This window comes from Ahaetulla prasina, chromosome 9, assembly GCF_028640845.1.
Source record: "Ahaetulla prasina isolate Xishuangbanna chromosome 9, ASM2864084v1, whole genome shotgun sequence".
NCBI lineage: Eukaryota > Metazoa > Chordata > Lepidosauria > Squamata > Colubridae > Ahaetulla > Ahaetulla prasina.
Genome location: NC_080547.1, coordinates 184,949 through 212,364, shown reverse-complemented (window position 1 = coordinate 212,364; position 27,416 = coordinate 184,949). Strand labels below are relative to the sequence as shown.

Here is a 27,416-nt window from a genome sequence, read left to right as displayed (position 1 = left end):
GCACCCCGATTCAGTCAGCTGCAGCCGCGGCTGGCTGTTGGAGGCGAGTTACTGGCCCCAAAGGATAGGGTGCGCAACTTGGGTGTCCTTCTGGATGATCGGCTGTCGTTTGAAGACCATTTGACGGCCGTCTCCAGAAGGGCCTTCCACCAGGTTCGCCTGGTTCGGCAGTTGCGCCCCTTCCTTGATCGGGATGCCTTATGCACAGTCACTCATGCGCTCGTTACCTCTCGCTTGGATTACTGTAATGCTCTCTACATGGGGCTCCCCCTGAAGTGCGCTCGGAGGCTTCAGTTAGTCCAGAATGCAGCTGCGTGGGTGATAGAGGGAGCTACACGTAGCTCCCATGTAACACCGCTCCTGCGCAGACTGCACTGGCTGCCTGTGGCCTTCCGGGTGCACTTTAAGGTGTTGGTTATGACCTTTAAAGCGCTCCATGGCTTAGGACCTGGGTACTTACGGGACCGCCTGCTGTTACCATCGCCTCCCACCGACCCGTCGCTCCCACAGAGGGACTTCTCAGGTGCCGTCCGCCAAACAATGTCGGCTGGCGGCCCCAGGAAGGGCCTTCTGTGGGGCTCCCACACTCTGGAACGAGCTTCCCCCGGGTTTACGCCAAATACCTGACCTTCGGACATTTCGTCGCGAACTCAAGACTCACCTTTTTATCCGCGCGGGGCTGGCTTAAATTGGGATTTTAATCTTAAATTTATTAACTTTAAACGGGGTTTTAGTAGGGTAAATTTTAATCATTGGGCTAATTTAAATAAGTTTTTTAAATCGTATTTTAAATTTGTATATTGTATTGCCGGTTTTTTTATTATGCCTGTACACCGCCCTGAGTCCTTCGGGAGAAGGGCGGTATAAAAATCAAATCAAATAAATAAATAAATAAATAAACTGTGGCAAAAAAGTCATAAGATAGGGCAAAACTCAACAAATTTCTCACATAACCACATAATTTTTGGGCTCAGTTATGGCCATAAATTGACCTGTACCCTTTGCTATGTGCTTTATTATCAGCCCTCCTTGTGGAAAGCATTTGGTCCAAACAAACTAATATTCTTTGCAGTGGTATATTGTTTTAATGAGTTGCAATACCTTAAGATTATTATCATCCAAACAACTTTTTTATTAGGGGAGCTGGAAGAATGAATCATGCATGCAAAAAGTCACAGTGGACTTTTTAACAACAAGTCCCAAGTAGAAAGGTCAATGAAAACAGGTTTTCAGAGATTCTGGATTCCAAGGAAAATTGTGATCATACATTTTGTAATATCAATGTTGCTTAGAGAGAATAATAAAACCTTGAGGGTGTGATCTTTAATTCCCTGCAGAGTTCTAGGGTAAGGTTAGAAAGGAATTGTCTGATGAAAGAGAACAATAGCAGTAGCATTTAGGCTTATATAACACCCCATAGTGCTTTACAGCACTCTCTGGGTGGTTTACAATGTCAGCATATTGTCCCCAGCAATCTGGGTGCTCCTTTTACTGATCTTGGAAGGATGGAAGGCTGAGTCAACCTTGAGGCCCATCAGGCTCAAACTCCAGGCTGTTGGCAGAATTAGCCTGCAATATTGCGTTCTAACCACTGCAACCACTAAGGCTCTATATAGGCTGTGTTTCTGGAGGGGGGAGGTTAATTTTAGCACATGGTTGGACCAATGCTCATGTAGGAAATAGCAGAATAACAGAGTTGGAAGGGACGTTGGAAGTCTTCTAGTCCAGCCCGCTGCACAAGCAGGAGACGCTATGCCATTCCAGATAAGTGGTTGAGATCAAATGTTTCATCAGTCTCAAGTCTTTTATGCCCACAAGAAATCTAAGTCCAGCCCACTTTGAATTCCATTAGCTCTTATCTACCATCTATTTGCTTTGACCATTAGTAGTTCAGATTCTTGTAGATTCATGAGCTTGCAATACAGCTTTATATACATTTTAAGCGCCTGGACTTACCCAAAGGGTTTTAAAGTAATACTGATGGGGGGGGGGGGGCAATCTTTAGGATCTTTAGGACCTAATCCCAAGCATAAACCCCAAGTCAACCAATCAGACAAGGAGGTAGAGAGTGATGGAAAGGAAGAAAATCTCAGATACAAACTAGAAGATGTAGAAAGCATACCCAGGGTCAGCCATAAAGGACAGATGCCTATACACTCCACCCACCCATCCACCCACCCATCCATCAGAATAGAGCTGGAAGGGACCTTGGAGATATTCTAGTCCAACCCCTGCTCAATACCCTATACCATTTCAAATAAGTGACTGTCCAGTTTTTTCTTAAAACACGAGCGTACAGGTAAACTATCCACACCAACCAAGTGCTCCACTATCAAAGCAACTCCCCAACCTCACATAAGAGAAACTGTGTAAGAACTTTATTTAGAAGAGCACAGACTCTCTGTAGCAACCCCAATCAGCAGAAAAAAGGAAACAGAGCATTTTGTTATTATAACAAAATGGATATCCATGCAACTTTATTAAAAAGTGCCTGACCAATCAATCAGAATGGAGCTTGAAGGGATCGTAGAGGTCTTCTAGTCCAGCCCCCTGCTGAAGCAGGAGACCCTATATAATTCAGATGTGACTGTTCAGTCTCTTCTTAAAAACCTCCAGTGTTGAATCCAAAGGTGTTTTTTCAAGAGGCAACTGGACTTTCCGATTCCCCCCCCACCCCACCCCAGTGATGAAGCACTTCTGACAGAAAGATGTCCCACCGGTTAATTGTCCTCACTATTAGAAAGTTTTTCCTTAATTCCAGGTTGCTTCTCTCCTTGATTAGTTTCCATCTGTTGCTTCTTGTCCTGCCTTCGGGGGCTTTGGAGAATAATTTGACTCCCCACTTCTTTGTGGCAGCTCCTCAACTATTGGAATACTGCTATCACGTCACCCTAGTTCTTCTTTTTACCAGACTAGACATATTCAATTCCTGCAAATGTTCTTTATATGTTTTAGCTTTCAGGCCTGCAGTCATCTTTATCACTTTTCTGTGCATCTTTCCAGAATCTCAACATCTTTTTTATATTTTGGGGACCAAAACTGAATGCAGTTGTCAGCTGCCCAGCTAGTGAATCCAAAAAAGGAACTCCAGTGACATTGTTTTTCCCAAAAAGTAAAAAGTTTATTAGATACACTACATTGGCACAAGAAGAAAAACCAGCTTTGGTTTTCCCACCTGAAAGCCTACATAGTTAAACCTGACTTTCCCCTTTGGCCTTGCCCCTCAGTTCATTGCGTTGTCCAATTGAATTCATTCTGTTTGTTATGACAATGTTCTGCATTGTTCAAACACCTGTGTTTTGAATTGTGAATTTTGAATTTTGAATTGTGTTTTGAATTGAATTGAATTGTGCATTGTTCAAACACCTTGGCGGGTGGCAGCAGGGTCTCACGATCTGCAGGTGGCGTCCTGCAATTCCACTTCCACCCCCCCCCAGACAATCCAAGCCCCCCTCCTGATTGTTGTCAAGCTAAGAGTGAAGAAGTAACTAGGTGATGTTGTGTCTTGCCCGCCCTCACTGCAGCCGGGGCCTTCTTATCTGCTTCCGAACGCTGAGGAATGTCCTAGTATGCCTCCCGGCCCCAGCCCTGGCTCCATGCCCAGGCAAACGGAGCAACTAGACCCCTCCCCCTCCCCCACAGCATGTGAGCCTGAGGGAGGTCTATTACCAACAGCTGCCGATTGGAGTGATCCTCACTTCAGAAGAATTGATAGGCGGCGGCGTCAGAAGGAAGGGAGGGGCAGGCCTGGATAAGTGCTGAGTCATGGAGCCACACCCCATGGCCTATATAAAGGATCTGCTTTCTGGCATTCTCTGAGTCAGGCAAAGTCTAAACATATCTTGCTGAAGTCACTTTCTGGTCTCCTGCCTGCCTTGAGGACTTTGCTAGGACTTTGGCAGAGCTGCAGAGGCACGCCTGATTCGGATTTCCCTGACCCGGCCGTCAGCGGAGGAGTGGGACACGACAGGTGAAAGAGCAAATCACTCTTGACATGCTGACCCACCCCCCCACCCCAAAGAAAGGTATATCTGGAATAAATATGAACATACATTAGCATGAACAATTCACCAATTTATAAATGGTTAGTCTCATTTCCGTCATTTAGGGTATCTGGAATGAAACCTTTTTACTAGCCTAGCTGCTTTAACATCCCTTGCTGCCACCCACTCTGCATCCACTATGGGGTAGCCTTTCCACCACGCTTGAGGTGACCCTAACAAAAACTTCTGCCAAAACTGGTCTGAGATAATCCATTTTGGGACCCCATGCAGCCTATAGATGTGCTGCACAAACGTTTTTGCTAAGACTCAGGCTGAAGGGAGCTTTTGGCATGGTATGAAATGTGCCTGTTTTGAGAACAGGTCAACAACGGTCCATATTACAGTGGTTCCCCCAACTCTCGGGCAGCTCCACTATGAAATCCATGGCTATCTTACTAACAGAGAAGAAATGATAGACGGAACTGAAGTTGCAGGAATTTGGGGGAAAGTGACCATGTCATATTGGAATTCAATCTAATGCAATCGCAAGCAATAGAACATAATCAAACCAGTGTCTTAGACTTTTAAAAAGCTGGTTTCAACAGCTGTTTTGCTGCTGACCTTAAAACCACTTTCTTTCCCAAGGACTTCAAAACTAGGTTGAAAACATAACATAACATAACATAACATCAGAGTTGGAAGGGACCTTGGAGGCCTTCTAGTCCAACCCCCTGCCCAGGCAGGAAACCCTACACCATCTCAGTCAGATGGTTATCCAACATTTTCTTAAAAATTTCCAGTGTTGGAGCATTCACAACTTCTGAAGGCAAGTTGTTCCACTTATTAATTGTTCTAACTGTCAGGAAATTTCTCCTTAGTTCTAAGTTGCTTCTTTCCTTGATCAGTTTCCACCCATTGCTTCTTGTTCTACCCTCAGGTGCTCTGGAGAACAGCCCGACTCCCACTTCTCTGTGGCAGCCCCTGAGATATTGGAACACTGCTATCATGTCTCCCCTGGTCCTTCTTTTTGTTAAACTAGACATACCCAGTTCCTGCAACCGTTCTTCATATGTTTTATCCTCCAGTCCCCTAATCATCTTTGTTGCTCTTCTCTGCACTCTTTCTAGAGTCTCAACATCTTTTTTACATCGTGGCGACCAAAACTGGATGCAATATTCCAAGTGTGGCCTTACCAAGGCATTATAAAGTGGTACTAGCACTTCACGTGATCTTGATTCTATTCCTCTGTTTATGCAGCCCAGAACTGTGTTGGCTTTTTTAACAGCTGCTGCACACTGCTGGCTCATATCTAGATGGTTATCCACTAGGACTCCAAGATCCCTCTCACAGGTACTACTATTGAGCAAGGTACCACATATACGGTACTGGTGCATTTTGTTTTTTTGGCCTAAATGTAGAACCTTACTTTTTTCACTGTTGAATTTCATTTTGTTAGATAGCGCCCAATGTTCAAGTCTGTCAAGATCTTTCTGTAACTTGAGCCTATCTTCTGGAGTGTTGGCTATTCCTGCCAGCTTGGTGTCATCTGCAAATTTGATGAGTTCCCCATCTATCCCCTCGTCCAAGTCATTGATGAAGATGTTGAAGAGTACTGGGCCTAAAACAGAGCCTTGGGGTACTCCACTGCATACTTCCCTCCATGTGGATGTAGTTCCGTTGAGGACTACACGTTGAGTGCGGTTGGTCAGCCAGTTACGAATCCATCTGGTGGTGGTGCTGTCTAACCCACATTTTTCTACTTTATCTAGTAGTAGGTTATGGTCTACTTTATCAAATGCTTTACTGAAGTCCAAGTAAATTATATCAACAGCATTCCTCTGGTCTACTAATTTTGTCATTTTGTCAAAATGACATGGTTTTCATGTTTTCTGCCTGTCCTTAAAGACAGGTTCTGCCTGTCCTTAATCAGCTTTTCATCTTTGATTTAGTGTCACCTGCTGCTGAGCGCCTTCGATATATCCTGGGTGAAGATGATGACCCCCCCAACCCAACACTATTCACTGAGATGGACACTCTCCAACATGACGGAGAAGAAATGGAATGGAAGGAGGCAGCCAGGTAGGAAAACTGGGAAGGCAGGAGCCATTTGGCTATGAAGGCTAAATTCATGGCTGGATAGATATAGTTAATGACCTAGAAGACTGCAGAAAGGAATATGGGAGAGACTTTGGTTCCTGTTATATACAGGTGTATTGTTCTTACTTTTCTCATGCTGCTTGTTGCCTCTAGCCAAGCAGCTTTGATGGATGATGATAAATCCTTTAAAATCTATCTTGCCAATGGGAAAATTTGGGATCAGACTGTCATCTTAGTCAATGTTTATGTTTGTTTATGTTTATGTTTATTCAGATTTGTATACCGCCCTATCTCCCTAGGGACTCAGGGCGGTTCACAGGCAAATAAAATATAAATACAAGATAAAATGTCCGTTAAAAACTTATTAAATATAGCCCGATAATTAAAACAATATATATAATAAAACCCATTTAAAATCTAAATTTAAAAAACCTAGTCCAGCCCTGCGCAGACGAATAGATGTGTTTTAAGCTCGCGGCGGAAGGTTCGGAGGTCCGGAAGTTGACGAAGTCCTGGGGGGAGTTCGTTCCAGAGGGTGGGAGCCCCCACAGAGAAGGCCCTTCCCCTGGGTGTCGCCAGACGGCACTGCCTAGCCAACGGCACCCTGAGGAGTCCCTCTCTGTGAGAGCGCACGGGTCGGTGAGAGGTATTTGGTAGCAGCAGGCGGTCCCGTAGATAGCCCGGCCCAATGCCAATGGTTCCTAATACCACTTTGAAAGCTATCTTTAATTTTAGTGGGGGATCAGAATACTGTAGAGTAATTCTAGAAACTTGTCATCACTTGTCTGATTTATAGGCTTATTAGTTCCTATATTGCAGCTACTGTACACCAAGGAAAGTGGCTCAGAGGTGAAGGAAATTCAGTATTAGATGGACATTTTCCTGTATTGTCTCTGGTACAGTATCAAGGATAAATAACCAAATGGAAGTCATGGTGCACCTTCACCAAAACAGTAATTGACATAATATTGTGCACACATGCACAGAATCAAAGAAAACTATACCTAGAGGAAATGTGATTTTCATTCATCTTCATCTCATGAAAACTATGCAACCATAAGAGCAGTTCAACAATAGGGAATTTCATTCAAAAGGGACATGCCTTAAGGGCCATCTTCCTAAGGAAAGCTTAGCTTCCGCTCATGCACTGAACAGGGGATTGAACTCCTTGGTTTAGGTAGCTCTTTCAAGACTATAATTCTGTTATGTTCTGGCTTAGGTCACTTTCTGTAACACCGAAAAGAATCGCCACATGGGGTTCAGCTGTTCAGTGGCAACAGGGTACATTACCCAAAGCCTTGTGCTCGGATCGGGCCGCTGGCTTGACTGCAGGGGCAGTGCTGATGGAGGTGGCAATAGGAGGGAGCTTCAGGGACTGAGATTAGATCAGACCTGGGATCAAGGCCAGAGCAGTGGCTTCCCTAGGGAGATTGGGAGTAGCCCCAGGGCTCTTTGCACTTCCATCTGAGACTTGCTTGCTGGGGGAACAACTCCAGATGCAGCTGTTAGTTTGCAGTGAGGGCCAATTAAGGACGGCAGCCCTGGCACCTGCCTCAGCTGTTTGGCAGTGATTCTGGGCATGGCCCCATTGGCTGCTGACCCAGAGGAGGAAAATGAGCTGGAACTGGGGCCATCAGGCAGAGGGATCCAGGGTCCCCAGGAGCATTCAGAGGGCCTGGAGGTGGAGGAGACACAGGCCCAGGTCCACCAGGCATCGTGTGTGTGTGTGTGTGTGTGTGTGTGTGTGTGTGTGTGTGTGTGCGCGCGTGCATGTGTGCGTGTGTGCTGAAGATGAGGAAGGAGAGGCATGGTGCCACCAGTTAACACTGACGATCAGCAACAGGCTTCCTGTGATGAGGAGCAGCTGCTGCACCCTCCCGATCCATGGACACGAAAAGCAGGGAGATAGGAAGCTCAGAGGTGAGTGAGGCTGCTTGTGAGGAAGCAGCCTGCCCCTTCTAAAGAGGGACACCAGATTGTGAATTAGTCAGGCAAGTGAGAGGGAGCGGTTGGCGAAGACACAACATTCATTTTCTTGAGTGTCAACTTCAGCTCCGTGCTTCCTGCATCCTGATTTCATGCTGTGATCCTTGAGTTTGTCTTGTTGGCTTTTCCTGGACCTGGACTTGGGTTCAGATTTGGATTTGTATTTGGACCCGGGTTATGTTTTCTTGAGAACTTACTCATTCAGCTTTATGCATGTGTGTTTGGACTTAATCACTGAATTGCTTGGGAGACGAGTTTGTGACTTAAGGAATTTGGGGGGTTATTGGTATAACAATTAGAGTGGTGAAATGAGCATACTCTACTCATACCTCCCATGTAACACCGCTCCTGCGCAGACTGCACTGGCTGCCTGTGGCCTTCCGAGTGCACTTTAAGGTGTTGGTTACGACCTTTAAAGCGCTCCATGGCTTAGGACCTGGGTACTTACGGGACCGCCTGCTGTTACCACACGCCTCCCACCGACCCGTACGCTCCCATAGAGAGGGACTTCTCAGGGTGCCGTCCGCCAAACAATGTCGGCTGGCGGCCCCCAGGGGAAGGGCCTTCTCTGTGGGGGCTCCCACACTCTGGAACGAGCTTCCCCCGGGTTTACGCCAAATACCTGACCTTCGGACATTCCGTCGCGAACTGAAGACACATCTTTTTATCCGCGCGGGGCTGGCTTAAACGGGGTTTTTAGTATGGCAAATTTTAATATGGTTAAATTTACTAATTTTTAAACTGGGTTTTTTAGTATGGCAAATTTTAATCTTCAGGCTAATTTAAATAAATTTTTTAAATTGTATTTTAACCTGTATATTGCATTGTTGGTTTTATCTTGCCTGTACACCGCCCTGAGTCCTTCAGGAGAAGGGCGGTATAAAAATCAAATAAATAAATAAATAAATAAATAAATAAATAAATAAATAAATAAATAAATAAATAAATAAATAAATAAATAAATAAATAAATACCTATTGCCATGTGTATGACTTGGGTCAGAAACAGAACACTGTTTGGCAGTGTGTAATTCCAGGGCAGTGGCAGTGCTTAAAAGCCATCTTTGTGAGAGTCTGCTTTTGAAGCTCCTCAGGGCAGGGGCCAGGCTACTTAAAGGACCGTCTCATCCCACTGGGATTGGTTCACCCCATCCATGCTGCCAGAAGCAGGCTGCAGGCCCCATAGGACAGAGTATTCCTGCTGGTGGGTCCATCTTGACACCATGAGTGAGGTCGGCTCCAACCCTCCTGACTTTCTGCAAGAGCTTGAACTCTTGGCTCTGCCAGTTGGCATGGGGCTCCAACTGAGAGGTGTTGATTGATTGAATTTATATCGCCGCCTATTCACATATGGCGACTCAAGGAGGCTTACAGAATATAAAACCTCATTTAAAACAATAAAACTAATAAAAAAGAATCAAATAAATTAATATAATAAAATAAAATTACCCGCCCCAGCAACAGCAGATCACATGAGCCATTTAATGGGCTCCATCATGCTCTGGGTTCCCCAGGCCCACTGTCAGAGCCTGATCTTCAGGGCCTTCCGGAAGAGCGTTAGAGTGGGGGCCATTCTAATCTCTGGGGGAACGATGTTCCAGAATGAGGGTGCCACCACGGAGAAGGCCATTCTTCTGTGTCCCACCAGGTGTATCTCCCTAGGGGATGGGACCCACAGCATTCCCTGCCTCCCGGTATCATATCAGGAGCTGGTTGATAGATTAACAACAGGTCCCACTCACCCCCTTCTCATCATACTCCCTGCCTCCCCATCTTTTTAGCTCATTTGATGTTTTATAGTATTGTATTTATATTATTAAGGTTTATATAGTTTTATCTTTTAATATTGTTAGCCGCTCATGGTTACCGTGTAGTAAGATGGTTGGCTAATACATTTTGCAATTCAATTGTAAATCAAGTAATATAGATTAGAAGAAAGAAGTACAGTACTGACCTTGCAACCAGGAGTTGTGAGATGTTCCAGTCCTTCCAGGTGACAGATGGTTCTGTCCACATCCCTCCCTATTGCAGTTAATCCCCAAGTTATATTACCATGAATGTTTCCAACCATTTGCCACCTTCTTCGAAATACTACAATAGACTTTTTTCCATGCAGGAAGCATCATCCCACCAGCTGCAGGATAGCCTTGCCCACTGTGCCATCGGCATCCTTCTTCCTTGTCTTCAAAGGGATAAAAGATTGTCCCAGCGTGGTTTCCTCCATATGCTCCTCTGTCCACTCTTGGTAGAAACCAGGATGAGGCAGGCGGTGCCCCCCACAGGATGTGCCTTCAAGCCACTAAGAGCCAAAGAATCAGGAAAGAGGCCCCAGAGCATTGCCCTCTGAGGAGGCAGGTTGCCTCATGAAAAGCCACATCTGAAACCGGCTCATCTCCAAATGAAAAACTCTTCATTTGGGTGGACGAAAAAAAAGGCATCCTGCAGCTCCTTACTCACATCAGATCCGTGAAATCTGGATTTTGAGGTAGAGAGATGTAGGACTGTAACCAATGTACTGGTAGTCCTCGACTTACGACCACAATTGAGCCCAAAATTTCCATTATTAAGTGAGACATTCATTAAGTGAGTTTTGCCCCATTTATGAGCTTTCTTGCCACAGTTGTTAAGTGAATCATTGCAGTTGATAAGTTAGTAACACGGTTATTAAATGAATCTGGCTTCCCCATTGACTTTGCTTGTCAGAAGGTCACAAAAGGGGATCCCGTGATCCCGAGGACACTGCGACCGTCATAAATATGAAGCAGTTGTCAAGCATCTGAACTTTCGCCACATGACCATAGGGATCCTGCAAAGGTTGTGATTGTAACTGCGAAGAGTTAACTTTGCTTACTTACAACAAATATATAAAACAAACCCTTTTAAATTCTTAAATCAAAGTATTAATGAAAATGTTAAGGCGTCCTTATATTATTGAATTTTAAGTTCACCATTGTTTAAAATAATACCAATACAAATCCTTATGGAATGTCCTCTATCAGCTGAGATTCTAGAGGCATTAGCCAGTTATTTTTCATTAATATACTGAGTCTCTCTGCATTGGGGGAGGAAGTGGAATTTGGAGACTCTAATAGCACTTTTGATCTCATCTCAACCTCTTAATTGTGAAGAACAAAGCATTGTGAGTGCTTATGTCCAAGAAAAACAAAACTAAAGTCAAGCAACTAATAACATAGCTCTATTTTTAAATAATTCATTAGTCTTTCTTGTTCAGGGTTATTTTTAGACTGTATCACATGATCTCTCCATTGTGGAGGGTGGAGACTAAGCCATGAAAGACGCATTCCACACCTTGGGCTGTTCACAGTGGCCCAATATAAACGACCTTGAGCAAACACTAAGTAAAAAGCTTGGGGACTTTTCCCATGGCTCTCCATCCAGAGGTGCTGTTCAAAGGGAAAAAACCAAGAAAGTCCAGTTGCCCTTTCAGCAGTACCTTTGATCTGGATGACCAAGACTTTCCATAGACCTTCTGGAAATAGGTCCAGAAACAAACCACTTTCTGATATACCAGGTGTCACAAAGTTTGAATAAAACACTTATTTGTTTTATTCAATTGAATCATGGTTGGTTTAGCTCAACATGACCCAGCTCTTAGCCCAGCATAGCAGAGAGACTAGCTTTTTAGACTCCCATTGTTAGGTTCATTTTGCCTGCAGGTGAAAGATTTTGGCACAGGATAAATCACTTCTCCATCAAATAATTGCTGTATTTCCCTTGCTGCATGCAGACTGATGAAAAGGGATTTGCTCTAATCCCAATGATCAGGCAACCACCTCAGGTATTTCCTCTTCCTGACATGTAAAAATAGGAGATCTGTGACGGGCAGAACTTTATTTCTCTCAGTCTCTAAAGAAAATATATTTTCTTCCCAGAACTTGGTGTTACTTCTATTATAGCATCCTTCATAAACTTTTAGAATACAGAATGCAGAATAACAGAGTTGGAAAAGGCCCTAACCTTTACTCACAACTCCAAGTGGCAAGCTGTTCATTGACTAATAGCAATAGCAATAGACTTATATACCGCTTCATAGTGCTTTACAGCCCTCTCTAAGCAGTTTACAGAGTCAGCCTATTGCCCTCAACAATCTGGGTCCTCATTTGACCAACCTCGGAAGGATGGAAGCTGAATCAACTGAATCAGCTGAATCTTGAGCCTGGTGTGATTTGATCTGCCAAACTGCTGGCAGCCAGTGATCAGCAGAGGTAGCCCGCAGAACTGCACTCTAACCATTGCGCCACCGCGGCTCAGTAGGCCAATTGTTCCTATTGTCAGGAAATTCCTTATTTCCAAGTTTATTTTTTTTATTTTATTTTTTGTCAAGCATGTAATTGGTAACAGATATAAGTATAAACATAATTATGAATACATAAAATGGATACATATAAAAGAGAATATTAGGACAGGGATGGTAGGCACACTGGTATACTGATGCATGCCCCTTAGAGACCTCTTAGGAATCGGGTGAGGTCGACAGTAGACAGTTTAAGGTTAAAGTTTTGGGGGTTAGGGGAAGAAACCACAGAGTCAGGTAGTGCATTCCAGGCATTAATGACTGTTACTAAAGTCGTATTTGCTGCAAACAAGTTTAGCGTGGTTTACCACAAGTTTGTATCTATTATGTGCTTGTGCATTGTTGTTGAAGCTGAAGTAGTCATTGACAGGTAAGACATTGTAGCAGATAATTTTATGTGCTACACTTAGATTTGACTGAAGACGGTGAAGTTCTTACACATTGGAAAAAAGAATCTAAACACTAAATACAAACTCGATGGACATTACCTTACAGATGACCCCCACCCTGTTAAAGACCTTGGAGTTTTCATATCCAATGATCTAAGTGCCAAAGCCCACTGCAACTACATCACAAAAAAGCCTTTAAGAGTTGTAAACCTAATCTTACATAGCTTCTTCTCCAGAAACACTACACTATTAACCAGAACTTATAAAACATTTGCTAGACCAGTTCTTGAATACAGCTCGCCTGTCTGGAACCCATACCACATTTCAGACATCAATACAATTGAACATGTCCAGAAATATTTTACAAGAAGAGTTCTCCACTCCTCTGAATACAACAAAATACCTTATGCCACCAGACTTGAAATCTTGGGTTTAGAAAACTTAGAACTCCGCCGCCTTCGACAGGACCTGTGTTTAACTCATAGAATCATCTATTGCAATGTCCTTCCTGTTGAAGACTACTTCAGCTTCAATCACAACAATACAAGAGCAAACAATAGATTTAAACTTAATGTTAACCGCTCCAATCTTGATTGCAGAAAATATGACTTCTGTGACAGAGTTATTAATGCTTGGAACACACTACCTGACTCTGTGGTCTCTTCTCAAAATCCCCAAAGCTTTAACCAAAAACTGTCTACTATTGACCCCATTCCTAAGAGGTCTGTAAGGGGCGTGCATAAGAACACAAACGTGCCTATCATTCCTGTCTTGTTTCCTTTCATTATATCCAATTAATATAGTTATTATATATTTATGCTTATATATATGCTTATATATTATATAGTTATTTTCATGCTTATGCTTATATATACTGTTGTGACAAAATAAATAAATAAATAAATAAATAAATAAATAAATAAATAAATAAATAAATAAATAAATAAATAAATAAATAAATAAATAAAATTAGGTTAACTTTTAATGTTTTTTTGGCAATGTTGTTACACTGAGCTCTGGCGCTTAGATCATTTGAGATGAGTACTCCAAGGTCCTTAACAGATTGAGGGTCGTCTACGAGGTCGTATCCACCCAGCTTGTATTTAGTGTTCTGATATTTTTTTTTTGCCAATATGTAGGACAGAACATTTGTTGGTTGAGATTTGGAGTTGCCAATTGTTTGACCATTCTAATAGATAGTCAAGGTCTTTTTGTAGGATAGCAGCATTGTTGGTGGTGTTGAATAGTTTTACATCATCAGCAAAGAGAACGCAGTTGCTTATAATATGATCACAAAGGTTGTTTATGTAAAGTACAAAATGTGTGGGTCCTGGAACGCTTCCTTGGGGGCCACCGCTGTTAACTGGTACAGGGTTTGATAGGGCGTTCCCTATTTTGATTACTTGTTGTCTGTTTGATAGGAACGCAGTTATCCATTTATGCAGGGATCTGGAAATGCCATAAAATTTTAGTTTTAGAAGTAGCTTGTCATGTACTACTGAATCAAAGGCTTTACAGAAGTCTATATAAATTGTGTGTATTGCTTTATGTATCTTTTCTTTTATGTACACTGAGAGCTTATGCACCAAGACAAATTCCTTATGTGTCCAATCACACTTGGCCAGTAAAAAAATTCTATTCTACTCTATTCTATTCTATTTACCCTGATCGAGTTGTGAAGTCCATATATTTTTGCAGTGTAGGAGTTGCAGATTGCAGGATATTTTTTTTCTGAAGCCAAACTGCTTGTTAGAGAGTAGGTTGTTTTTCTCTCTTTAACAAGCTTCCACCGTGGTGGCTCAGGCTGTAAGATAGCCTGTTATTAAAACACAGCTGCTTGCAATTACTGCAGGCTCGAGTCCCACCAGGCCCAAGGTTGACTCAGCCTTCCATCCTTTATAAGGTAGGTAAAATGAGGACCCAGATTGTTGGGGGGGCAATAAGTTGACTTTGTAAATATACAAATAGAATGAGACTATTGCCTTACACACTGTAAGCCGCCCTGAGTCTTCGGAGAAGGGCGGGATATAAATGTAAATTTAAAAAAAATTACTTCTTCTCCTACCCTCAGGAGCTTGAGAGAATCACCCCTCAGCTCTGTGAGTGGTCCTCAAGTACTGGAAATAGAGTTACATAGTTGTTCTAATTTTATTGTCAGGTTACATTAACTGAATAAAGTACATCTTTCTTCCCTCCACCTTTTATCCTAAGAAACTAGGGAGCCTTCCTTCTGGAATGGTTGCTGTGTCCCTCTTCCTTCAGCTGTCTCTTATCTTACTGTTGTCCAGTCTGCGGCTCTGGTCTTCCAGGCTATTCCCACAGACCATTTCATGTGGCAGAAAAGATGCTCTTTCTTTGTTTCAGATGGATTAAATTTGAAGAGAAGGTGGAAGAAGGAGGGGAGCGATGGAGTAAACCTCATGTATCAACTCTGACTTTGCATAGCTTGTTTGAACTGCGCACTTGCCTGCAGATGGGAACCATCCTGTTAGATCTTGATGGCTACTTCCTGCCACAAATCATAGGTAAGGTAAGATCTGCAAAGATCTGAAATTAAAGGCTCAACCCATCCAAACCCTGCTTCACTAAAATAAAGGGCCCACCAAAGTGCTTTCAAACAGTAATATGACATATGGAAGTAAGGTGCAGAGAATGTTCCATTGGTCTTACTGACAGCTCAGGTGTTAAAGGAGTCCTGTGTCTGAGGTGATAGGAATGCTCTCTCTGTGATGACCTATTTATGTGCACAAGTCCTTGCTTCAGGAGCATGGGATATGTTGTAGTGCCTGCATCCTTGTAAAGATGATTGTCACAATCCTTCCATATTCGTATCAAATTCTTCCAAAGACATTAGAATCCTCCTTAATCTGGGGCATATGGAGTTCAGCTGGGGTTTAACAAATGCATAACCTTCAAAGACCATCTATAAAGTCCCTTCCAGCTCAGGCAATTCCTGGCATCCAGGGCTAATCATCCTCATCAATCATCCTGGCAGAATTCTTTGGAGAGTGCACTTATTTCTAGCACATGTTGTAGGCCTGTGGCCATTATTGCCTTACAGGATCATACTGGAGGGCGATCCACATCTTACACTAGAGTCACACGGTGGCTCTTTTAATATACAGATGGGACTGAAAGTGACAGAAGAGATAGGATGGCCATGCTGGTCCAGTTCTTTTAATGACTTCTCATCTTCATGTCTGACTTGCTATTCTGCCTATACATTTGGTTGAATATGGGCTTAAAGCCCTACTGTGGTGAAAAAGCTCCACAAGTTTTATGCTTGGCTGTGAACACACTGATTTTGGATCTCCTTCCAGAATGTGAAAGGGGAAAGGTGGGGGGGGGAGTGAGGAGTTGGTGGGGGGACAACACAAGGCAGGAGAAATCTACAAACTCCAGCTTCCTTGCATAGAGCTTTTAAAGACTCAAAAGTATCATTTCATTCTAGTGCCTGAATCAAATCATAGGAAAAGTTGAAAGCCCCCAAAACTAATTAGCATTTGCCGTTACTCATGCATACCCTGTATAACAATATGTACTTCAAAATTGGCAATCTTTATCTGATCTCATTTGAACATGAAGATATTAGATAAGCTCATATTCTCAATCCACATTTGTTTAATTTTTACAAAAATAGTGGGCTGATATGTTTTAATAACATTCAGGGTGAGCATCTTTAAGGAGTTCACCCTTAAACTTGCTCTCATGCTATGTGGCTCATTCAGTTTTTGGTAACCAATTTTCAGGACCCTCCTTGTGCCTCAAGGACATAAGGACTGGCAAGCATGGTCTCTCTTGGGACCGTGCTGCGGTCCATACACTAGTTCAGTGTGAGACCATGGAAATGAGCCATCCTGAAAAAAATTCCAGCACTTAGATTACCTCCTTCCCACTCACCTTTAGTGTCATATTATAGATAGGACCCCCACCCCAAAGCAGCATATACTGGATGTGGAGGACAATCAGACCTTGCCAAAGTTCACCGTTTTCTGGTAATGAAACTATAACATATTTTGCAGCACCTGTCTCTTATACAACCAGAGGCTCTTAATTTTAGCATTTTACTTTCGCCTCAGCCATTCTAGAAGAAGGTGATACATTTATGCCCCAAGGAAATGTACAGGATGAAATCATCATAGAATCATAGGGCTGGAAGGGACCTTGGAGGTCTTCTAGTCCAGCTGTTTGCTCAAGGCAGAAGACCTTATATCACCATGGAAAAAGGTCGTCCAAATTTTTCTAGTAAACCTCCAACAATGGAGCACCTTCAACTCCGGGAGGCAAGCTGTTCCTTTGGTTAATTATTCTCATTGTCAGGTGTCTTTAGTTTGAAGCTGGATCTTCCTTTGATGAGCTTGCACCCATTGCTTCTTCTCCTGCCTCTAGGTGCTATGGAGAACAAATTTGCTTCCTCTTTCCTATGACAGCCCTTCAAATATTAGAAGATAGCAATCGTGTCACCCCTAAACCTTCTCCAATAGGCTAAACATAGCTAGTTTCCTTAGCCATCCATCATATAATTTGGCTTCCAGATACCTTATCATTTTTGTTGCTCTTCTCTGCACTCATTCTAGGGCCTCATCATCTTTTTTATATCATGGTGACCAGAACGGTATACAGTATTCCAAGCGTGATCTCATTAGTTCACTATAGAACAATATTATCACTTAATGCTATCCCTCTGGTGATATAGAGGGAATGCATTGGCTTTTTTGGCAGCTGTAGCACACAGCTGACTCATTTGATGATCCACCAGGACTCCTAGATCCCTCTCACAAGTACTATGTTCAGCCGAGTATTGCCTAGTCTGCTCCTGTATATTTGTTTTTTCTCATCACTGAATTGCATGTTGTTGGATAGTATCCAATGTTCAAGTCTGTCAAGATTCTTCTGAGTCTCGAGTCTATCTTCTAAAATATTGGCAATTCACCCTGGCTTGGTGTCATCTGCAAATTTGATGAGCACCTCAATCTCCTTATCTAGATTATTAATGAAGATGTTGAAGAGCACTGGACCCAAGACAGAACTTCGACGGAACCCTACTTTATGCTTCCCTCCATTTAATTGTAGTTCCATTGAGGACCACATGCTGGGTGCACTTGGTCAGCCAACAGCAAATACATTGGTAGTACAGTCTATCCCACAGTTTTCTATCTTGCCAAGATGTAGGTAGTGTTCTGTCAAAGGCCTTACTGAAGTCTAGCCACATTTCTTTGATCCAATAATTTTAGTCAAACACATCCTTCTTTACTGTATATTCTATGCAAACAATCACAGCCCATCATTCCTCTTAAGGTTAATAGACTGAAAAGAACAATTTTATGCCCACCTGCTACTTCTGGATATGTTTTGCATAGCAACATGTAACTAATAGTGGGACATTATGAATGGTAAGCATTAACCAGTCCAAAAGGAATCCACAGCTATTATTAGATCTATAGCTTTAAAAGTCACATTTTATACTTTCTTGCATAATAACAAATATCATTATAAAAGAATATATAATTACTTTTATACTCTCGTTGGATATTGGTTCAGTTTTAATCAGTTTTGTTTTGTTTGTTTATTTATTAAATTGTTTTATGCCCATCTCACCACGAAGCCACTCTGGGCAGCTTACAAGGTTTAAAAGAATAAAGCAGTACCACAACATGTATCTAATAAGAATAAAATACTATCAAAATGCAAAATATCAGCCATGACTAAAAGATGGGGAGCGAGGGGGGTAGAATGAGCAGAGGGGGAGGTGATCTGTTGTTAATCTATCAGCCCCACCAGCCCCTAGATGGTCAGCCTCAGCCAGCCAGAATTCCCCGGTCACCAAGGCTTGGAGCCTGCCTCCTCTGCCAGCGTGGGTGGCACCGGCTGATCCCGGTGGGGTGAGACGGTCCCTCAAGTAACCTGGACCCATGCCATGAAAGGCTATAAAGATGATTACCAGCACCCAGAAGCACACTGGCAGCCACGACAGCTTACACAGCAGTGGTAACATGGGCCATTCTAGGACCCTCAAAAGCTGCCTGCACAACTGCACCAGCTGCAACTCTTGAATGTTTTTCACGGGTAGCCTTATGTTGCCTTTTTGATTTTCCGCTCATGGATTTGAGTTTTATATTCACTGATGTATGTATTTTGTGTTATCGTCATCTAGGATCATAGTTACATTTTTATATAACTTTTAAGTCAATAACTGAAGATATTTGAAAAAAATGTGTAGTTTTACGTTACTGCTAGTTCAGATTGAAATACGTCTTGATGAATTGTGTTGGGCAACCGTTTGCAGTCTCTGTGTAGCAAGCCAGTGTTCCCAGAAGGCACCTTGAAAGACATTAGCAAAATGGCTTAATTTCAGCCGCAGTTCAGGATGTCAGGATATCTTTGGAAGGTTGTTGAAGGAAGATTAAGGCTTGGTTAAATTTGTCTTCTAAAGGTTTCATCTCCCATTTCTGCTCTAATCTTCTCAAAGATTATACTGTTGTGACAAAATAAAATAAAAGAAAAAAGAAAAAAAGAAAAATTAGCATGAACAAAAAAATTATGTCTATTACCTTAAATCCATCAGGTCTGGGAATTCAAGAGCCATACAGGACTGACAGAAGTTGGGAATATTTTGGATGGACATCATCAATAATATAATATATGTTTTTCAGATAATGTCATTGAAAAACAAATAGAAGATGGCCTTCTAAAGCCAGAGCTCCGAGAGAAAATAAGCTATGTGCTCCTGAGAAAGCACCGACATCAGATGAAGAAATCCATCCACCGATCCTTGGCAGATATTGGCAAATCTGTCTCAAGCTTAAGTGAGTGAAGTTTCTAGAGTACCATTTTTGGCAAAGCAGGGAAGAGGGTGACAGCTAAAGGGAAATCTTGAGTTCCTTCTTATGGGCTTCTTTTGCTGCTGGAAAATCATCAAGAGGACCCTGAAGGACAGCAGAAGTGGGAAGGTGATATGGCTCTGATCAATACTGGTTGGGGGGATTAAAAATAGATTTTTCAGCAGCAGCCAAAAAAGCTAATACAATTCTTGGTTGTATAAACAGAGGCATAGAATCAAAATCATGTGAAATATTACTACCACTTTATAAAGCCTTAGTAAGGCCACACCTGGAATACTGCATCCAGTTTCAGTCACCACATTACAAAAAAAATGTTGAGATTTTGGGAAAAAAGTGCAAAGAAGAGCAACTAAAATGATTAAAGGTGTGGAGACTAAAACATAGGAAGAACAGCTGCAGCATTTGGATCTGCCTAGTCTAGAGAAAAGAAGACTAGGGGTGACATGATAGCATTATTCAGTATTTGAGGGGCTGCCACAAAGAAGAGGAGGTGAACTTATTTTCCAAACCACCAGAGAGCAGGACAAGAAACAATGGATGGAAACTATTCAAGGACAGAAGCAACCTGGAGCAAATGAGAAACTTCCTAACAGTGAGAACAATTAACCAATGGAACAGAAGTTGCCTTCAGAAGCTGTGGATACTTCATCGTTGGTGGTTTTTAAGATGAGACTGGACAGTCGCTTGTCTGAAATGGTATAGGTCACCGGTGGCGAATCTTTTCGGCACCAAGTGCCCAAACTGGAACGTGCGTGCATCTGCACACGCCAGAGCGTCGGAAACCCGAAGACCATCTGGCCAGCACATACACGCTGTTTTTTTGGCTGTTTTTCATGCCATTTTTCGGACTGTTTTGGGGCAGTTTTCAGGCAGTTTTCAGGCAGTTTTTGGCCCAAAAAAGGGCCTGTTTTTTGAGGCATTTTCAAGCCATTTGGGGGGCTTTTTTGGGACCTTTTCCAGCTGTTTTGGGGGCCATTTTCCAGCCATTTTTGGCCTGTTTTCAGGCTGGTTTGGGGGCTATTTTCTGGCCATTTTCTAGCCATTTTTCAAGCTATTTTCCTTCCTTTTCCAGCCATTTTCAGGCCATTTTCAGAAACCAGAAGAGCAGCTGGCAACGGTGCGCGTGCCCACAGAGATGGCTCTGTGTGCCACCTCTGGCACACGTGCCATAGGTTCGCCATCACAGGTATAGGATCTCCTGCTTGAGCAGAGGGCTGGACTAGAAGATCTCCAGGATCCCTTCCAGCTCTATTCTGATTGACTGATTCTTCCCAAAAAGATTCACAGTATATGAATTATTGAGTTACATTATGACATTCAGAAATTCCCTGAAATAGAAGTTGGCAAAGAACCAACTGCTCAGATTGCAGTGGTCAAGCTGTCCTTTGTTGTGTGCTCTTCTCCCCCACCTGCCTCCCTGTATCTGGTGCCCACAGAAAAAGTATTGTGGGCAATTCTGTCTGCGGTCCACCTCACCCAAAATCTGCCTTCGTACTCAAAGAACAGTGACAGTGTTTCTCCAGTGGTTTGGGCTCTTGCTTGGTATCAAAAACCCAATGTTTCACTAGCTGATCATTTTTATCAAAGTTGTGGGCTATGATAGGGTCATCCCCATTATGTTTCTGCCTGCCAACAGATCGTAGCCCAGTCCAGAGTCCAGCTACAGGAGTTGGCTTTTATCGTTCTTCTGAAGACCTCAGAATAAGACAGAACTCAACATATGGAAGATTACGTAAGTTTCATGTTAGTTCTGCTGTTACAGATCAAATATTGTAAGGGGAACTATTCATTTCCTCACCATTTGATATAATAATTGAAAGTAGTGAACAGATGGAGTTGAAGTAGCACCAAATCTAAGGGTAGTGATTGATGCAGAGGTATGTAAATTTGCTAGGAAATCATTTAGAATTTTGAGAGCATAGCTTGGTGCATTTAAAAAATGTCCATAATAGTCACAACTGGTCACAAAACACCTATTTCACCAAAATAGGAAACCAGGTGGACACCAGTGAGATGAAAGTGCCCTAATATATCTTTATGGTAAGCTGCCCAGAGTAATGGTGAACTGCAAGATGAACAGAATGTAAAATGAATGAATGAATGAATAATAAAACATGAATAATATGAATAAATAAATAAAAAATTGTTTCATGAGAAGCAAATGTCCAAAGACAGTGTGTGTGTGTGTGTGTGTGTGTCTTCAGCACACGACAATAACACCAAACTGAAAACACACACACACACACACGACACATACTGTGATGTTATTATGCAAATCTTGCTCTTATCTACTTGTGTCCCAACACCTGATGCAAATCAAGGATATCGCCTCAATAAGAGCCATTAAGTGTTTTTCACTTAATGGCTCTTACCCCTACAGATGCCATCTACCTGGATCTTCCTGACTGAAAACAGCATGGCATTCAATGGCTGCCAGGTTTTTTTTTTCCAGCAAAATGCCCAGCTCTAAGATGCCTCTCTCCTTGTGGAAGCGGTCTCCGACTGCGATGAGCTTGGCGTCCTCTTGGACTCTTCATCATTCAATCTGTGCCAGAGAGCCAGACTCTCCCCGAAGGTCTAGGGGGCCTGGTGCCAGGGGCAGCACACCTTCTTCTCCTGGAAATTTGTGATATGTTTAAGACCAGTGTTTCTCTATACCATTTGTACAACTGTAGCCGTCTGAGTAGCCACTTAAAAATTTGCCAAGTGGCTTTGTTAGTTTTTTTTTAATTGTTTGTTGTGGATTTTTACTGGTTACGGTAGATTTTCTATGTTTTCAATACTTTTTCTATTGTCCTCTATTTTTACCGCAGCTTTATTTGAGGGATTTTTTTTTATCAGTACTCTGAATATTTGTTCTTCAAATTTCCTAATTAAAAAGTTCTCATCTTTATTCAACACTGACAAATATAATACAGAAAGGAAAACAGTAAATTCATGAGTTAAAGTCCCATCACCAGACGAAAGGATCAGTCCCTGGAACTGAGCTACCAAGCAACAGCCGAGTCAATGGAAGGGACTCGGTCAGGCTTGAATTTCCACCTGCATGTTAATGGGAGACAAGTGGACTTCTCCAACCTAGTCATCCAGATGTATTGGGACTGCAGTTCCCAGAATCCCCCTGCCAACACAGCCTGAGAAGTGGCTCCAGCAGAGCCCAGCACACAGGAGGGAGGAGCTTCCTGCCCAGCAGGACCAGCCTGAGTTGTCTGGTCGATGGACTCAAGCAAAACTAGTCTGTTGCCAGATTTGGGGCACAGGATACAAGAGTAGACTAGGGTACTTGCTTCCTTCTTGTACTCGTGCTGGAAGAAATGAAAAGGCTCTCCTCCTCTTAGGTCTCTCTGCACATTGGGAGTCATTCAAAGTTGATTGGAAAATGGGCAGCCATGTAAATACTTTATATAAACAAATAAACAAATGTTTTCCTCCTTTAGGCCACACACAAAGCCGAAGCATGAATGACATCACGGACACTCCAAGCACAGCACAGGTAGGAATCCACCAGCCGCTTCTCTTTTAGACATTTCCAGGTTGGCAGGATGTGGATGGCTATCTAATGGGCAGCTCCCTGGCTAGGTACCTGGCACTGCTGTCCCTCCCTGCTCAGGAGCTTTTGTGCCCACTGGGACACCAGCCACCACCACCCCCTTTCAGAAACTTCAGAAGAAGCCCCTGCTCTTTAATGTTTACAGCTGAGGAAAGGGGCTTTGAAGTCAAGCATTGTTTTATCTAGATATTATTGCTCTCGTGGTGTGTGATCTGAGTTCATTTAAGAGGAAGAATGACAACGGTCCAAATGCACTCCAGTATCTTCTGTAGCTGATGTAGGGGACGGGACTAGAATCTGGGTCTTCTTGTGCTTCGTCCAACATGTTTACCCCCAGACTGCTTGTCTCCCAGTTTCTCTCTTCATGCCTTAATCACCATACCAAACTGGCTTTCTTAATATTAACATATGCTGCTGTGTATACATATGTATAGCTGCAGATATAAATTAGTAACATTAACAATTAGTAATTAGTAAAATTGGTAATATCAACAATATTATATTTGGTACGTGTTGCTTTTTAATATTTGGTATTATATTTTAGTAATGTAATAATACAGTATTACTGTTATGTACGGACATACGGAGCACTTATTTACATGCCCGACACTGACTGGCTAATCTAGTGGCGGGAAAAATAAACCACTATCAGTGGCCGGCGAGACTGCCGGAGCTCTTTAAAAAAAGAGCGCCTGCTGTCCCTTCACTCCTGATCGTGGCTGGAAATAAAGTGCTGAAATGGATTACGGTGTCCCGCTTCTTCTATTCATGCCCCCTATCTAACACTGGTGACGAAGGTGGGATTTTGTTTTTTGTTTTTTATTACTTTTTTTATTACTTTTTTTCAACAAACAAAAAAGAAAATACATTATTACACCCTTGTGCTATACATAAAAAAAGGAAGATTTGGGTCTTCGGATATGTCCTCATAATTGCCAAAATCCACGTTCTCGAGGTACAGGTACCGAAGCGTCCAATTTTCCAAGCGCATAGTCCACGAATGGTTTCCAAGTCTTCCAGAAAATATCTTCTTTATACACACCACTTCTAATTTTAATATCACATGTCATTTTATCATTTATGGCTAATTTCCACATTTCAGAATTCCACTCTTCTATTCTAAAAATCACATCTAATTTCCAATATCTAGCTATTATAATTCTACCTATTATAATCATAATTCTAATCAATTCTTTTTCATATTTTGTTAATTCTATTTCCTTAATTACCAACAATAATATAGTTTCCACTCTCAATATTATTACTTTCCCCATCATTTCAAATATCATTTTCTCCAATTGTTGCCAAAACTTTTTAACCTTGTCACATTTATACCACATATGTTCATAAGTCCCCAATTCCATCTCACATCTCCAACATTTTTTACTAATTTTTTTATCCATTTGTGACAATCTTACTGGAGTCAAATACCATTTCCAAACAACTTTATAATTATGCTCTTTAATCCTTATAGATAAAGTTCTCATAATTCTACTATTCCAATTCACATTCCAATCTGACTCTGGTATTTCAATATTAAGATCTTTTTCCCAATTTGTCCTCATCACTCTTTGTAATTTTTCATCAGAATTTATAATCTTATAAACCCTACTAACGAGTCCCTTTAGCCCAATTTCATCTTTCATAATCCGAGATACTAAATATTCAAATTCAGTTTCACATCTATTTATCGAATAATTTTCCCTTAATTTTTTTGTCCATTTTTCTATCTGTATTTTTTCAAACCAACTTAACCCTAATTTTTCAATAATTTCTTTATTCCTCCTTTCATTTTCCATAACTTTTATCCAATCTCTAATAATTTCTATATTTTCCTCTTTAATCACTTCATTACGTTTTATATTATTTTTAATCGGCCAATTTCCAATTGTCTCCCCCAAAAAGATTATATCCGGAATTAAAATTTTAACAAATTTATTCCACATTTTACTTAATCCCTTTAACCAATAACTTCTAATTACACATTTTGAGTTTGCTTTATCTAAAAACCACCTTGATCCAAATTTCTCTATATCCCTTAACTCTAAGTCTCTCCAATAGTTATCTTCACCTTTAAAATATTTTTACCACTATCCGGATACCATACGCACAGTAATAATTAAATAATTTGGGGATTCCTAATCCACCTTCCTTTTGATTTTGATACCACATTTTCTTCACTAATCTAGGTCTTTTGCCACCATTACAAAATTTGTCCAATTTTTTCTGGTAACCTTTAAAATCTTTCTCTGTCAAAATTAGGGGTAGCATCTTGAATAAAAAGTTGAACTTGGGCAGCAACATCATCTTACACATTGCAATTCTACCAAACCAAGACAACTTTAACATTTTATATTTGTCTATCTTCTTCTCAATTTCATTAATCACCACATCATAATTAAGTTTTTTCAATTCTTTAACCTTGAGTGAAAGCACTATACCCAAATATTTCAATGTATTTTAATCCTTATCCCAAATTGCTCTTGCATATTCTCACACTCATTACCATTACTATCCATCAATAATTCTGACTTTGACCAATTTACTTTCAGACCTGTCATTTCCTCAAATTCTTTCAAATGCTTATATATCTTTTTCAGGTCTTTCTCTACATTTTTCAAAATAATTAAAGTATCATCCGCATACAAATTTATCTTATACCCCTTATATCCTTCTAATTCTTCATCTTTTTCTATCATTTTTGTTAAAATTTCCATAGCCAATAAAAATAATGTTGGGGACAAGGACATCCTTGTCTCGTACCTGCTTCTAATTTTATCTCTTTAGTTAATATTCCATTCACCTTCACTCTTGCACTGCTTTTTGATACAATTTTGAAATAACATGTATAAACTTATTACCAAAGCCTAAAGCCTCCACAATTACTTTAATAGTTTCCCATTGTACAGAATCAAAAGCTTAAAAATATCCAATGATACTATACCAATTTTATCACCGTTATATTCAGCTACATCTATAATATTTAATACTCTTCTAACAATATCACTCATGTATCTACCCTTCACAAAACCTACTTGGTTGTAACTTATATATCTATCTATAAATCTATTTAATCTATTACTTATAATAGCAGTAAATATCTTTGCATCCTGATTAATTAAAGAAATGGGCCGATAGGACTCAATCCTTTCTAAATCTTTATCTGGCTTAGGAATTAGGGATATCACCGTTCTATTCCATGACGAAGGTACTTCTCCACCATGTAATATTCCATTAAATAATTTTTGCAATCTTGGTATTATTAATTCTTTAAAATTCTTTATAAAACTCAACAGGTAATCCATCCTCACCTGGAGCTTTCCTAATTTTATTTTTGTATAATTCCATTAATCTCATCTTGTGTTATATCTTCTTCCATCAATTCCTTATATGTTTGATCAATTTTCACCACATACTTTTCTAAATAGCTTTGCAATTTTCCCCGATTAACTGGTTTCTTTGAATATAGATTCTGAAAAAAATTTCTAACCACTTCACATTTCTCTAATTTTTTATAACATCTTATACCTCTGTCATCTATCAAAACTCCAATTTCTCTCTTCTCTCTTTTATTTTTCGCCATCTTTGCCAATAATTTAGAATTTCTATTACTAAATTCAAAAATTCCTATTTAAAATATCTCAAATTTCTTTTACTAACTCTGTATCTTCTTCTATCATTTTATTTCTTAACATATTAAGCTCCTGAAGAATTTTTTTTCTTTAGTAAGCAAAATTGATTTTCCAATTCTTTAATCTGATTTTATCTCTTTCCATTTTAATTTTATAATTTTTATATTTCCTACTTGATAATTTAATACTCTCCCCTCTAAACACCGCTTTCATCGCATCCCAAACAATTTCAAATTTAACCTCCCCGTTATCATTTAATCTCCAACTTTCCTCCAATTTTTTAAGTATCCATTTTTTATCCTTTTCATTTTTATACAATTTCTCCTCATATCTCCAATAGCTTCTTTTTTTCTCAAAATTAAAATCTAAATCCACCATAACTTCTGCATGATCAGAATCTATTAAAATTCCCACATCTACCTTGTCCACATTATTCAACAAATCTTTAGAAAGAAAAATATAATCAATTCTAGAATATGTATTATATATCTTAGAGAAAAAAGTATATACTCTTTCAATTCCTTTGACCTCTCTCCACACATCCACCACGCCGTTTCGAAGCATCCACATATTTAAAATCCCCATTTTATTTGCTCCTCCACAGCGGGTGGGGTTAGTACTGT

The 27,416-nt window shown here is 41.0% G+C and overlaps 1 protein-coding gene across 1 annotated transcript in view; it reads left to right on the top strand.

Annotated features, from left to right (window-relative positions):
* SLC4A5 (solute carrier family 4 member 5) overlaps nt 1-27,416 on the top strand; it is a 92,756-nt gene that overhangs the window by 18,589 nt on the left and 46,751 nt on the right. The window contains exons 2-6 of the mRNA XM_058194866.1: nt 5,933-6,062; nt 15,134-15,294; nt 19,423-19,575; nt 21,248-21,343; nt 23,049-23,104. Coding sequence (XP_058050849.1) covers nt 5,933-6,062; nt 15,134-15,294; nt 19,423-19,575; nt 21,248-21,343; nt 23,049-23,104 — 596 coding nt within the window. The remainder of the gene's footprint in view (nt 1-5,932; nt 6,063-15,133; nt 15,295-19,422; nt 19,576-21,247; nt 21,344-23,048; nt 23,105-27,416) is intronic.